Source organism: Sorex fumeus, unplaced genomic scaffold, assembly GCF_029834395.1.
Source record: "Sorex fumeus unplaced genomic scaffold, SorFum_2.1 ptg000058l, whole genome shotgun sequence".
Lineage (NCBI taxonomy): Eukaryota > Metazoa > Chordata > Mammalia > Eulipotyphla > Soricidae > Sorex > Sorex fumeus.
This window is the reverse complement of record NW_026606115.1, coordinates 161905-175362: the sequence shown is the minus strand read 5'-3', so window position 1 is coordinate 175362 and position 13458 is coordinate 161905. Positions and strand designations below refer to the sequence as shown.

At 38.6% G+C, this 13458-nt stretch overlaps 1 protein-coding gene across 1 annotated transcript in view; it reads left to right on the top strand.

Moving 5' to 3' along the window:
* Positions 1-8157: 8157 nt before the first annotated feature.
* Positions 8158-13458, top strand: part of ZMAT1 (zinc finger matrin-type 1) — an 86215-nt gene continuing 80914 nt past the window's right edge. Inside the window, exon 1 of the mRNA XM_056125675.1 lies at positions 8158-8218. Coding sequence (XP_055981650.1) covers positions 8158-8218 — 61 coding nt within the window. The remainder of the gene's footprint in view (positions 8219-13458) is intronic.

Here is a 13458-nt window from a genome sequence, read left to right as displayed (position 1 = left end):
CTCCACCCCCATCCCACGAGGCCCTGCGTGTCTTGTCACTGACTGTACAGTGGCCTCTGGAGGAAGGCGGCCACTGGGCCGCCAGGGGGAACAGGCCAAGACACAAAACCTATTCCCACCTGACTTGGCCCAGCACCAGTAACCTACTGCAGGGACCAGACACATTTCTGCCATAAGCTGCTGGGTTTCGAGATTTGTTTCTGAGTCTCTGGGATCATGGCCATTAAGCAGTTCGATCAGGAACCAGAGAGGCCATGCCTCCAATTGTATAGCTGAGCTGGAGGTGGTTTGTGGGTGTGTTTCCCACATACCTAACTTTTGGCTGTTTACTTTCTTGGTAAACTTTTCCCCAAGTTGTTGGGGTCTGGCCAAAGGCACAGCAGCAATTTGGGGGTATCTGGTAGTCTGAAGGCGCCATCAGGCTGCTGATGCACTCGCCTCACAGGTACAGATTGACCTGCTAGTGGCACCATACCCCCGATGTACCTGATTTTAGAGGATTTTTTTTTCAATTTTTCACCATTGAGGATGATACTGGCTGTTTGTTTGTTACAGATGATCATTACTAACTTAAGGAAGGTTTTATAACACCTATTTTGTTGAGGGTATTTTTAAAAAATAATGAATGGATGTTGGATCTTGTCAAATGCTTCCCCTGCATCAATTGATATGATTATATTATTTTGATACTTCCTTTTATTTATGTTTATTGATTTGCATATGTTGAATCAATCTTGCAGTCCTGTGATGAATCTCACTTTATCATTGCACGTGATGTTTTTGACATGTTGTTATATTCCGTTAGCTAAGACTTTGTTAAGGATTTTTGCATCAATATTCATCAGGGGGAGTGGTGAAATTTTCTTTTGTGTGAGTGTTTCTGTCTGCTTTGGGAATTAAAGTAATTTAAGCCTCATAGAATGTTTCAGCAAGTATAATCTGTGTCCGATATTTTGGAAGAACTTAAGGAGTAGAGGCAGCAAATCTTTGAATGTTTCATACAACTCACCAGTGAACCTACCTAGTCCAGGACTTTGTTCTTAGGGGGCATTCATTTTTATTTTTTTCTTAAATTTTTATTAGTGAAACACCATGATGTACAGTTGTAGACTTACAAATTTTTGTGCTTGGGATTCAGTTATACAATGATCAAATACACATACCTCTACCAGTGCCCATTCTCCACCACCACCAGTCCCAGTATCCCCCCCAACCCCCCCATCCCACCCTACCTCTGTGGCAGGGCATTCCCTTTTGTTTTCTCTCTCCTTTTGAGTGCTGTGGTTTGCAAAAGAGACATTGAGTGGCAATCTTGTTCAGTCTATAGTCTACTCTCATCACGCATTTCCCATCCTGAGAAGAACCTCGCAACACAGGAGGTATTCTTAATTACTGCTTCAATTTCCTTATTTGTATTCGGCCTGTGTAGGGTTTCTAATTCTGCCTTGTTCAGCTTACATGGCTCTTAAGCATCTATCCATTTATTTTAGATTATACAGCTTAAGAGCTTAAGATTGCTCACAGTAACCTCTCATTATATTTTTGTATTTCTGAAAGGGTCATTGCAATTTTTCTCCTTTCATCCCTGATGCAATTTATTTGAACATTTTCTCTTTTTACCCATTCATGGGTCTGTCTAAAGTTTTATCTATCTTGTTTATTTATTTGAAGAACCATCCCCTAGTTTCACTGATTCCTTGAATTGCTTTCCTGGTTTTTATGTTGTTGATTTCTGCTTATAGTTTTTATTATTGTCCTCCTTTTATTACTTATTGGATTTATTTGTTGTTTCTTGTCTATACTTTTGAGATATGTGTTTAGGTTGTTGGTTTGGTACTTTTTCTTCTTTCTTAATATAGGCCTGCATTTTTATATATTTTCTCCCTTAGTATAGCTTTTGCGGTATCCCATAGATTCTGGTAGCTTGTGTGTGTCTTCATTCTCATTACTGTCACTGTCACTGTCCTCCTGTTGTTCATCGATTTCCTTGAGCGGGCCCAGTAACATCTCCAACGTGAGACTTGTTACTGTGCTTGGCATATTGAATGCATCACGGATAGCTTGCCAGGCTTTAATTTCAAGGAATTTTTTTTATTTCTTCCTAGACTTCCTCTTTGATTCAATTATTGTTTAGCAGTGTTTTGTTCAGTATTCAAGTGTTAGAAAATTTCCCCATCTTCTTTCTGGGGTTAATTTCTACTTTCATAGCGTTGTGGTCTGAGAAGGCAATTAACATGTTTGTAAATTTATGTATGTTTGAGTGTACCTTAATATGTGATCTATCCTGGAGAATATTCCATGTGCATTAGAGAAGAATGTGGATTCTTGTTTTGGGAGATGTATAGCACTGCATATGTCCAACAATCCCAGTTCTTTCAGATCTTGTCTCTTTACTGATATTCTGTCTACTTAATCTGTATCACTTAATCATTTAATCTGTATAGTGGGGAAATTAGTGTGCTGAAGTCTCCCACTACTATTGCGTTTCTGCCAATGTGTTTCTATAGGTTTGTAAGCAGAAACTTTATCAACTAGGCTAAACCTTCATTTGGTGTGTAAAAGTTGGCAGTATATGTAGAGCAAAAAAAGGCCAGATGTTTACACTCAAAATGTTAACAGTTTCCTTCTCTAGGTAATAAAATATTAGTGGATTTGTGAAAAAAAAGTTGGCAGTATTTCATGATATATCCCCTTGACCAATAAGTAGTGTCCATCATTTTCCTCCAATTATTGTCTTCATATTGAATGGATTTGGTATGATATATGTATGGCTTCCCAGCTTTTTTGGTCTTCCATTGGATTGTATGATTGTTTTCCATCCTTTCACTCTAAGTTTGTATTTATCTTGAGAGTTTAAGTGTGTTTTCTATAAGCAGCAAATGGATAGATTTTTTCCTGGTTCATCCAGATACTCTGTTTTTATAGAGAATTTTAGTCTATCAACATTCATGGATATTATTGACATAAAGGGCTATATTGCCATTTTTGTAAATGTGTGTGACCCAGTTATTTTTTGTAAGAGTCTATTTTTAAAAAAGGTGTCCTTTCAGCAATTTTGGCAGAATTTGTTAGCTGTTTCAAATGCTGCCAGTTCTTGTTTGTCTGAAAAGGTCTTATCCCTCCTCCAAATATAAATGGTAACTTTGCGTGGCTGCATGGCAGTAGACTCTTGCCTGGAATATTTTTGTCAGTATTATTTCAACAGTGGATATATCATTACACTCTTTCCTGGTTTGTAAGATGTCATATAGAAGGTATGTTGTGATTCTTATCTTGTATCCCTTATATTTGAGCGTTTTCTTCTTTTTTGCTATTTTAAATGGTCTATTTTTTTATTTACCAGTTTGATTACTTTGTCTTGGCATTCTTTTGTTTGAGTCTATTTTGTTTGGTACTTTGGGACTCTTGAATATTTGCTAAAGGAACCTCTCTTAAGTTATCAAGAAAGTTCTCAGTTATTATTTCTTTGACCAGCTGTTCTTCTACATTTCCTTTTTTCTTTTCATATTCCTATGATTTGAAAATAATTTCTCTTGCTGTTATATATCAAGTACTACACATTTATTCCATTCATTTGCCTCTTTTTCTTTTTTCACTTTGTTATTGGTGATGGCTAGTATTTTGTCATCAATATCATTGATATAGTTCTCTATATCATGTTGAATTCTGTTACTGTGAATTGATATTGTATTTTTTAACTCCTTCAATTGTATTTGTATGGATTCTGATACCCTGGATCAGTTCATGCTTAAGTTGGTTGAATTTTCCCTCCAGTGATTGTTTTAGTTCCATGGGCATTATATTGGAGCATTTAATTTAGTTCCTCATAGATGAGGCTTGAAGGTTTATTTGTGTTTTGTGTTATTTGTGTTATCAGTGTTTTGCCAAGACTTCTCTCCCAGTCTGTCATAGCAGTTGAATTTGTTTGTATTACTTTCATTACTAAAGATTTGTAGGTGCTATGATTTCAGTTTCAGATGTCAGATATCCGAGGTCTGATCTAATTTGATACTTTTTGGCAAGTAGTTCTCATTATACTCTATTAGTCTAGCAATGTATGTGCCCGTACACTGTTGCATCACAACATAATGTGTTTGTGATGTCTAATATATCTAATATATTCGCTTGTATAGAAGGGTTAAACAGATATATTTGAGGAAATTCGTAAGACCCAATAGCCCTTGAAATTGGTGGTCAGAAGGGCTGGCATTGTCATGCAGAAGCTTTAGTACCTGCACAGTTTTGAGTTTGAGAGGGATTTGGGAGTATTTTCCTCGGTCCTGAATAGCAAGGAAGTAGCTGTAGATGGTGCAGGAATCATGTTGTGGGATGGGGGCTATTTCCCTTGATTCACCTGGGTGACGAAAGAGGCCAGTGTCAGTTTTTTGGGGCCTTTGGGGGTGTAATCTGTATTTGAGAGGGATTTTTAAAAAAATTTTATTGAATCACTGTGAGATAGTTACAAGCTTTCATGTGCCTTACAAGCGGCCAACATGGCCGACCCGAGTTCGATTCCTCCGCCCCTCTCGGAGAGCCCGGCAAGCTACCGAGAGTATTCGATATGCCAAACACAGTAACAACAAAGTCTCCAATGGAGACGTTACTGGGCCCGCTCGAGCAAATCGACGATCAACGGGAGGGCCTTTTACCTATGTTTGGGTTACAATCACACAATGTTCAAACATCCATCCCTCCACCAGTGCACATTCCCCACCACCAATATCCCCGGTATACCCCCCTTTCCCACCCTCCCCTGCATCCATGGCAGACAATATTCCCCATACTCTTGAGAGGGATTTTGGAAGGGTTTCCTTGGTCCTCGGCATTAAGGAGAAGGTCTCAGACTGATATCAAGTCTTGTCAGACCACAGTGCTATGGTGTTAGAAATTAACCATACAAATAAAGTGAGATAAAATGCAAACATTTGGATATGAGATAATGTGCTGTTATATAACTATTAGATCAAAGGGGAAATATAAGAAGTAAAAAGATTCCTTGAAACAAATGAGACTGAAAACACAAACTATCAAAAAGTAAATGGAAAGCGTTTGCGATACTAATACAAACGTTCAGAGCAATACAGGCTCATATCTGAAAAGAAGAAAATGTTCAAATTAATGGCCTTTCCACATTACTTCAGAAATGTTAAAAAGAACAACACACACAAGTCAAAGTAAATAGAAGGAAAGGAATTATAAAAATTACAGCAGAAATTATAGAAACCAAGAAAGCAATATAATGAATGGGTCAATGAAATCAGTAGATGGTTCTTAAAAAACTATACAAGATTGACAGTTCCTTACCTAAATAATGAGGAAAAATGATGAAAAATCCAAATAAATCAGATCAGCGATAAAAAGAAGAGAAAACAAAAGACACCTCAGAAATACAAAATGTTACAGATATGATTATCAACAAATCTATTACACTAAGCTGGAAAACATAGATGAAATCCTTGGTAATTTTGTAAATGATGTATACTAGGGGTTTAAATTCATTCTTAAACATTTGGCTTATCCCAATATCATTTGTTGAAAAGATGACATCTTCCTATGTAATAGTTTTGATAGGCTTGTTGAAAATCAATTGATAATAAATGTAATACATGATTTGTGAACTCATTCTATCCCATTGATTTATGTTTCATGATTTTTTTCCAGTACTCTTAACCAGGACACACTACTGCCTTTATATATTATGTGAGACCTCCTTGTATATTTGTGGCACCAGGCACAATAGATTGGTAGGGCAATAGCAAAGGACACTTTTCCCAGTAATTCAACAAATTGAGGCATATGTGCATGTGGAAGTTCCAGCTCCTGAACTAAACTTCTTTACTCAACTGTACTAATAAAAATGTGGTATAGCTGTGAGTCACAAATCCATCATAAGCTTCTATTTTGGTTGTTTGTGCAATATGATGTCATCACAGTTGATGACTGTTGCACTTCTGATGAGCTCTTGAAGGTCATTCAGAACTCCTTTAATCTCTTGCATAATGCTATCCTGTATGATAACTCCATTTTCTCTGCCAACCATAGAACTGCAGTTTGCAGCACACATCTCACACCAGTTTAAAAACATTAATCTGAATGTCAAGCATCTAGGGCTCCTTCGTATCTCAATGCCTATAAAACAAAAGCTTCTTCTTTCCGGCTTTGGTGGGTCAAGACTGGTGAGTCATATATGGTGATGGAGGAAGAGAGGAGTTTTTGGCTCATCCTAAGAAATGTGTTTGCCATATAAAACTAGTGATGGACTCCAAGTGTTCTTGCTTTTCCTTAGGTGAATGCCCAGCATTAGTAAATTCATTTATTGTATTTTATTTTACATTTTATTCCTGTAATGTTATTATTTTGGGGTACCCAAACCAGTTATTTTCAGGGATTACTCCTGTTCTATGCTCAGGTTCTATGCTCAGGTTCTATGCCCCTGGAGGGACTTGAGGGACAATATGTAGTGCAGGGGATTGAACTTGGGTTGACTGTATGCAGGTAATACCTAACCTGCTGTATTAGTTCTCTAGCCTTCTCTTTCTATTTTAATTGCTTCAGCAAGGACTTCCAAAACTATATCGAGTAGTTATGCTAATAGTGGACATCCTTTCCATGTACTTGGTCTTATAAGATAGGCTTTCTTTCAGTTATTTTCCATTATGATGTCCTGTGGGTTTGTTGTAAATGGCTGTTACTATTGAGAAACATCTTATCTATCTCCGTTTTATTGGGTATTTTAATTATAAATGGAATGAGATAAAATGTTTTACCTTGACTTTTGCTGATATGGTGTACTATGTAATTGATTAATGCATATTATACCATTTTTGAATGCCTGGTATAAATCCTACTTGATCACAATGTATGATACTTTTGATAAGCTGTTAGATTAAATTTGCTAACATTTTGTTGAAGATTTTTGTATCAGTGTTCATATCATTCTTTTAGTGGGTTTTTAAAATAACATCCGGGTATGATTTGGTACAAGGGTTGACCTCATAGAAATTCTTATGCGGAATTCTTTTTTTCTTTTGTTTCAGAGCACTTAAGTACAGGCAGTATTTCTTTGAAGGTTTGGTAGAAATCCATCTCACATGCCATTCTGTTCTTGGGTGACTTGTAGTTACTGTTTAAATTTCCTTAGTTGGAATTGGTCTGTTGAGGTTTTCTACTTCATACTAATTTAGTCTTGGAAGGTTATATGTTTCTAACAATTCATCCATTTCATATGATTTAGAATAACATTGGTTTGCCCTTCCTCCCTGGCCACAGGGAGCTTGGGTTTGTTGATTGCTCCCCCAACATGTCAATTACTTTTGCCTCCTGATCAGACACTGTTAACTTGTAAATATTGTTTTTCTCTTCTCCTTAATGTCCTTTGCATGGTTAGTTACTTCAGAGCAATTACTTTTTGTAGACACAGGAAGACAGTTAAAAAGACATGCTTTTGTAAGTTGGGAGTTAATTGATTCCAGATAATATTACCTCCTGGACATCTGCTCTCTCGACTTAAGTCTCAATTGCCTTCACTTCCTAGATCCCCCAAAACAGGGTCCCAACGAGGGACTGGATGGACCCAGGGCAAGTTGTGAGCTACTCTGGCATCAAAATGGGCCAGGCCAAAGTGCCATCATACTTAACTATAAGTTAAGAGCATGGTCATGGACAAATTCTGTCATAATACAAAAAGTAATAACAAGATTCAGACCCTGCTAGGGTTAGGAATGATTAATCTGGCCTGAGCACTATAATATGAGTCTGTGGCTGATGTCCCCAGGAGAATCACCCTACAAGCCTAAATGTGTCTATTACTGTGTCCATACAGAATGGCAAATGTTAGGAAGTTGAATTAAGATGTTTATTAAGTTACTGGTCTAAGGAGAGGAGAAACACACCCTAAGTGCTGTTTAGCCCTAGTGGGCTGCAGGTGGTCAAGAAGGCTTGATAAACATATCAATTGCTCTTCCGGGATGGGGGGGAGGTGTGGTTTGGGAGGCGTGGTTAGAGAAGAGGTGGTTGAGGTGGTGACTGTAGCAGAGTTGGGAGTGGGAGAGAGGGTTGGAGAGGAGAAGAGAAGAGGTGGTTGAGAGGGTGGCTGCGAACTGAGCTGGGTGTGGGAACGTGAGAGACAGAGTTGCAGTGAGAGTTGGGGAGAACGTCATGGAGCGATTTAGAGAAAGAGTTGTGGAGAGTTTGGGAGAGATGAGAGATGTAATAAACGGTAACTGATCACCAACCAGCTTGGCCCTCGTTCCTCCTTTGTCCAACCATTGCAACAGCTATCCTTGATGCAGAAGCGGTTCGAGAGCACCAAACGCGGGTAATGAGAGAGGGTTGCCCGAAGAGCCCGCGAACATGCGTTAATGTGTAATCCCCCATAGCGTCACCCAAGTTAAGGAGTTTACACAGCTCCTAGTTAAGGGATTTACACAATATGGGTTCTTCACTTTGGTGGCATAAAGGTTTTATTATTATGTTTTGTGTTTCTGGTTACCTATTGTAATTTCTCCTCTTTCATCTCTAATCCAAGTTATTTGGGTTTCTCTATTTTTTCTCATGTAAATTAAGAGATTGTAAATATTGTTCAACATTTTGAAGATCAGCTCCTGGTTTTGTTTATCCTTTGTGTAGTTTTATTGTTCTCTATATCATTAATAAAATATGTTCCTACTTCATTGCATGTAGAAATGCAAAAGGAATTATTTTGCTTTGTTTGTTTTGGTAACACCCTAAGATGCTCAGGGGACAACATGTTGGTAGGGTTACCAAGAGCTCCATCGAGCAACGTATGCATTATAAAACTTTGAGCCACCTCTGTGATCCAATAACTAAAACATATTTTATATATTTATTTTGAAACATGACATTTTATTTTATTTATTAATTTATTCTTAGACTTCTAACACTTTCATTAGTTTAAACAATTTTGTTTGGGGGCCATACTTGGCAGTGTTCAGTGTTTACCCCTCTTCTGCACTCAGGGACCAGTCTTAGTGGGTCTTAAGGACTACATGGGATGCCAGGATTGAACAAAATTGGTCATGTGAAAGGCAAGTATTCTATCCTCCCTATAGTATTGACCTAGTCCCCAATTTTTAATAAATAAATTTGGGGCCGGAGCGATAGTACAGCGGGTGTGGCGTTTGCTTTGCACGTGGCCAACCTGGGTTCAATCCCCAGCATCCCATATGGTCCTCTAAGCACTACCAGGATTAATTCCTGAGTGCAGAGCCAGGAGTAACCCCTGAGCATCGCTAGGTGTGACCCAAAAAGCAAATTAAAAAATCAAATAAATAAGTAAATAATAAATTTAAATGGGGTAAATGTCTTTTAGTGAACTCTTTAGGGTTTGTTCATTACATTATCATGACATCTGCAAGTATTGATTGTTTAACTTCTTTTCAAATTTTTAATATTTGTTCTTTTTCTTACCTAATTATATGACTAGACATTCAGATATCATGTTGAAGAATGGTGATGAGAGCCTTAGATGCATTAGCAGGAGATGCAGACATGGTATTTTTTAGTTCACAGAGGTAGGGCAATTGCCTTGCACGCAGCCGGTTGTGATTTCTCCGCCCCCCTCGGAGAGCCCTGCAAGCTACCATGAGTATCTCACCCGCACGGCAAAGCCTGGCAAGCTACCGTGATGTATTCGATATTCCAAACACAGTAACAACAAATCTCACAATGGAGACATTATTGGGCCTGCTCGAGCAAATTGACGAACAACGGGAGGACAGTGCTACAGTGTTAGATTGCTACTGCTTTTTTTTCTATATCTCATATGGTCTGATAATTTCGCATCTTAATTCTCATGTTTCTATGAATTATTTTATCTTTAATCCAGTAATTGTTTAACATTCTCGCATTTCAAAAAGATTGGTTTTTTCCAGTTTTTATTAAAAAAATTGTGGGGCTAAACATGGTGGTAATCAAGGCTTACTCCTCTCTCATGGTGAGTGCTTTACCCTCTACCAACTCTCCAGCACCCCAGTCCAGATTTTATTTTTTGGTTGATTTCTAGAATTATTACCTTTTGACATGAAAAGTATTTTATTTGATTTCAATATTATAGTCTCTGGGTCCCGCCAGGGGCAGTTGGTGGGTGTAAAGCCTACATACTGGAAGATGGGAGTTCTGGGTGGAGGAAGCCCCAATCCCAAATCGAGCAGGCTTGGAGATCTACACCCCGTCCACAAACTATAAAACCATGCTCCTGGAAGAGAACAGTGCAGAATCTCCTGCCTCTGAGCCTGAATGTCCTCACCAGGGCCACTTGGAGTAGGGTGGGTTGAGATCCCCCCACCCTGAGCAGATCCCTGGCAGCTGAAGACCTCCGGTTCCAGCCACAGCCAGGCTTAAGACCACTCTCCACACGTTCGGATGAGTCTCATGCAAGAAGGAACTGGCCGAGGAACACAGGTGTGCAGGACCCGGGACGTAGATCTCCAAGCCTACTCGGATTGGAACTGGGGCCTTCTCCACCTAGAACCCCCATCTTCCAGTATGTAGGCGTTACACCCATCAACTGCCCCTGGCACCGTGTAATCCCATCAACGGCCAAGACTCAGAGACTATAGAACCCAGCTCCTGGAAGCGCGCAGCCGTGAATGACATCTTATTATCTAGTTCTTACTCTGGAGAACCTGGCAGGCTACCAAAAGTATCCTGCCCATATGGCAGAGTCTGGCAAACTCCCCGTGGCGTATTCAATATACCAAAAACCAGTAACAATGATGGGTCTCATTCTCCTGACCCTGAAAGAGCCTCGAATGTGGCACTTTTTAAAATCTCAGGACTAGGACGAAGGAGACGTTACTGGGGCCTGCTCGAGGCAATTGATGAACAACAGGATGACAGTAATACAATATTATGTCTTTCTTGACACTTTTGTTGTTTCTATCTAGATGTTCCACATTATTATGTATTTGACTGCAAATATTTACTGTCTACCTATTACACGTCCTCATTTAAAGCTTTTGCTTATTTGCTGATTTTCTGTGTGGTTGATTTGTTCATCAATGATAGTGGAGTTTAAAGACCATAACAACTATTGTGCTACTGTCTATAGACTCTTCAAATATGTTAATGAATGATTTACATATTTTTGTTGCACCTTTATTTGGCTTATATATGTTAATGAATGCTATACCCTCTTGATATATTGATACCTTAATCATTACACAATATCAATATCTGTTACTTATTTATAGTTTAAATATATATTTCAACTGATATGAGTATGGTGATCTTTGCCTCTTTATGCTACGATTTTTTGGGAATTTTTTAAAAATAGAATCCCAGTGAGATACACAGTTAAAAAGTTTTTCATGATTGGGTTTCAGTCATACAATGTTCCAACCATCATCAATTCACCAATGCACATTTCCAACCACCAATGTCCCCAGTTTCCCTCTGGACCTCATCCCCGCCTGTCTCTATGGCAAACACTTTTCTGTCCCCCACTCTACACTTTGGGCCTAATAGTTTGCAATACAGATACTGAAAGGTTATCAGGCACTTTACCTACTTTCAACACTCAGTTCCTTTCCAAAACAATCATTTCCAACTATTTTTGTCATATTGGTTTCTCTCTCCTAACTGCCCTTAACCCCCAGACACACTTGTGGCAAGCTGCAGTGAACACAGAAGTGCAGATGGCATTTCTGCTGTGTGCTTTTGGGGCCCTGGGTTTTTTCTCAGAAGTGGTAATACTGGGTTAAATGGGAGCTCAATTTCTAATTTTTTGAGGAATGTACATATTGTTTTCCAAAAAGGCTGGACATCTCACCACCAGTGAAGAAAAGTCCCGTTCTTCTGCATCCGCTCCAATGTTTGTTGCTCTTGTTCTTTTGTATGTGTGCCAGTATCTGTGGAGTTAGATGATATCTCTTTTTGATTTGCATCTCCCTGATGATTAGTGATAGTAAAGTAAAGTAAAGGCCCTCCCGTTGATCGTCGATTTGCTCGAGCGGGCCCAGTAACGTCTCCATTGGAGACTTTGTTGTTACTGTGTCTGGCATATCGAATACTCTCGGTAGCTTGCCGGGCTCTCCGAGAGGGGCGGAGGAATCGAACTCGGGTCGGCCATGTTGGCCGCTTGTAAGGCGAACGCCCTACCCGCTGTGCTATAGAGCATTTTTTCACGTGCTTTTTGAGAATTTGTATGCCACAAAATAGGAGAACCTAGAGAAATGGGTAAATTTCTAGATTCCTATAACCTCCCAAGTGTGAACAAAGATTTGGAATACCTGAACAAACTAACCACTATAGAGAAAATTTAAACGGAAATCAAAAGTCTTCCTGTAAACAAAACCCATGCCCAGATGGATTCACTAGTGAATTATTCCAAGCTTTTAAAGATGACGAAATACCAATATTTTTCAGACTTTTCCAGGAAACTGAAAAAAAACATAAACACTTCCAAACAATTTCTATCAGACAAATATCACTCTAACAACAAAAGCAGAGAGACCCCACATAAAGAGAATTACAAGCCTATTTCCCTGATGAACCATACAAAGATACTCAACAAAATACTAGCAAACATAATCCAATGACCCATCAAAAAGATCATAAACCATGACCAAGTAGAATTAATCTCAGAGATACAAGGAGGGTTTGACATTTGCAAGTTCATGAACATAATACACCATATCAATAAAAGAAAAAATAAAAACCATATGATAATATTGATAGAGTCAGAGAAAGCATTTGACAAGATCCAGTACCAATTGATGATAAAAACGCTAAACAAATTGGGATTTGAAGGAACTTTCCTCACTATAGTAAAGCATCTGCTACAAGCCCACAGCAAGAATTATCCTCAATGGGGAAAAATTAAAAGCCTTTCCTCTAAGATCAGGCACAAGACAAGGTTGCCCACTCTCACCACTTCTATTCAATATAGTACTGGAATTATTGCCATTATGGTTAGGCAAGAAAAAGCTATAAAGGGCATCCAGATAGGAAAGGAAGAACTCAAGCTCTCACTATTTGCAGATCACATGATACAGTACTTAGAGAACCCTAAAGATTCAACCGAAAATGTTCCTAGAAACAATAGATGTGTATAATATCACGTTACAAAGTCAGTACCCCCCCCCAAATCCATGACCTTTCTATATACAAATAATGAAAGAGAAGAAAGTAATATTTTAAAAAGTCCCAACAATGAATGAGTGTCCTTTTCTTCCCTCATCTGCACCAGCACTGGGTTGTTCTTACTCTTTTTGATGTGTGCCAATCTCTGTGGTGCAATGTGATATCTCATTGCTGTTTTGATTTGCATTTCCCTGATGATTAGCGGTGTAGAGCACTTTAAATATGACTTTTGGCCACTTATAATTCTTCTTTAAGAAAGTTTTCGTTCATTTCTTTTCCTGATTTTTATGGGGTTGTAGGTTTTTATCTGATAAAGTTCTACCAGTACATTATATATCTTGGATATTATACACT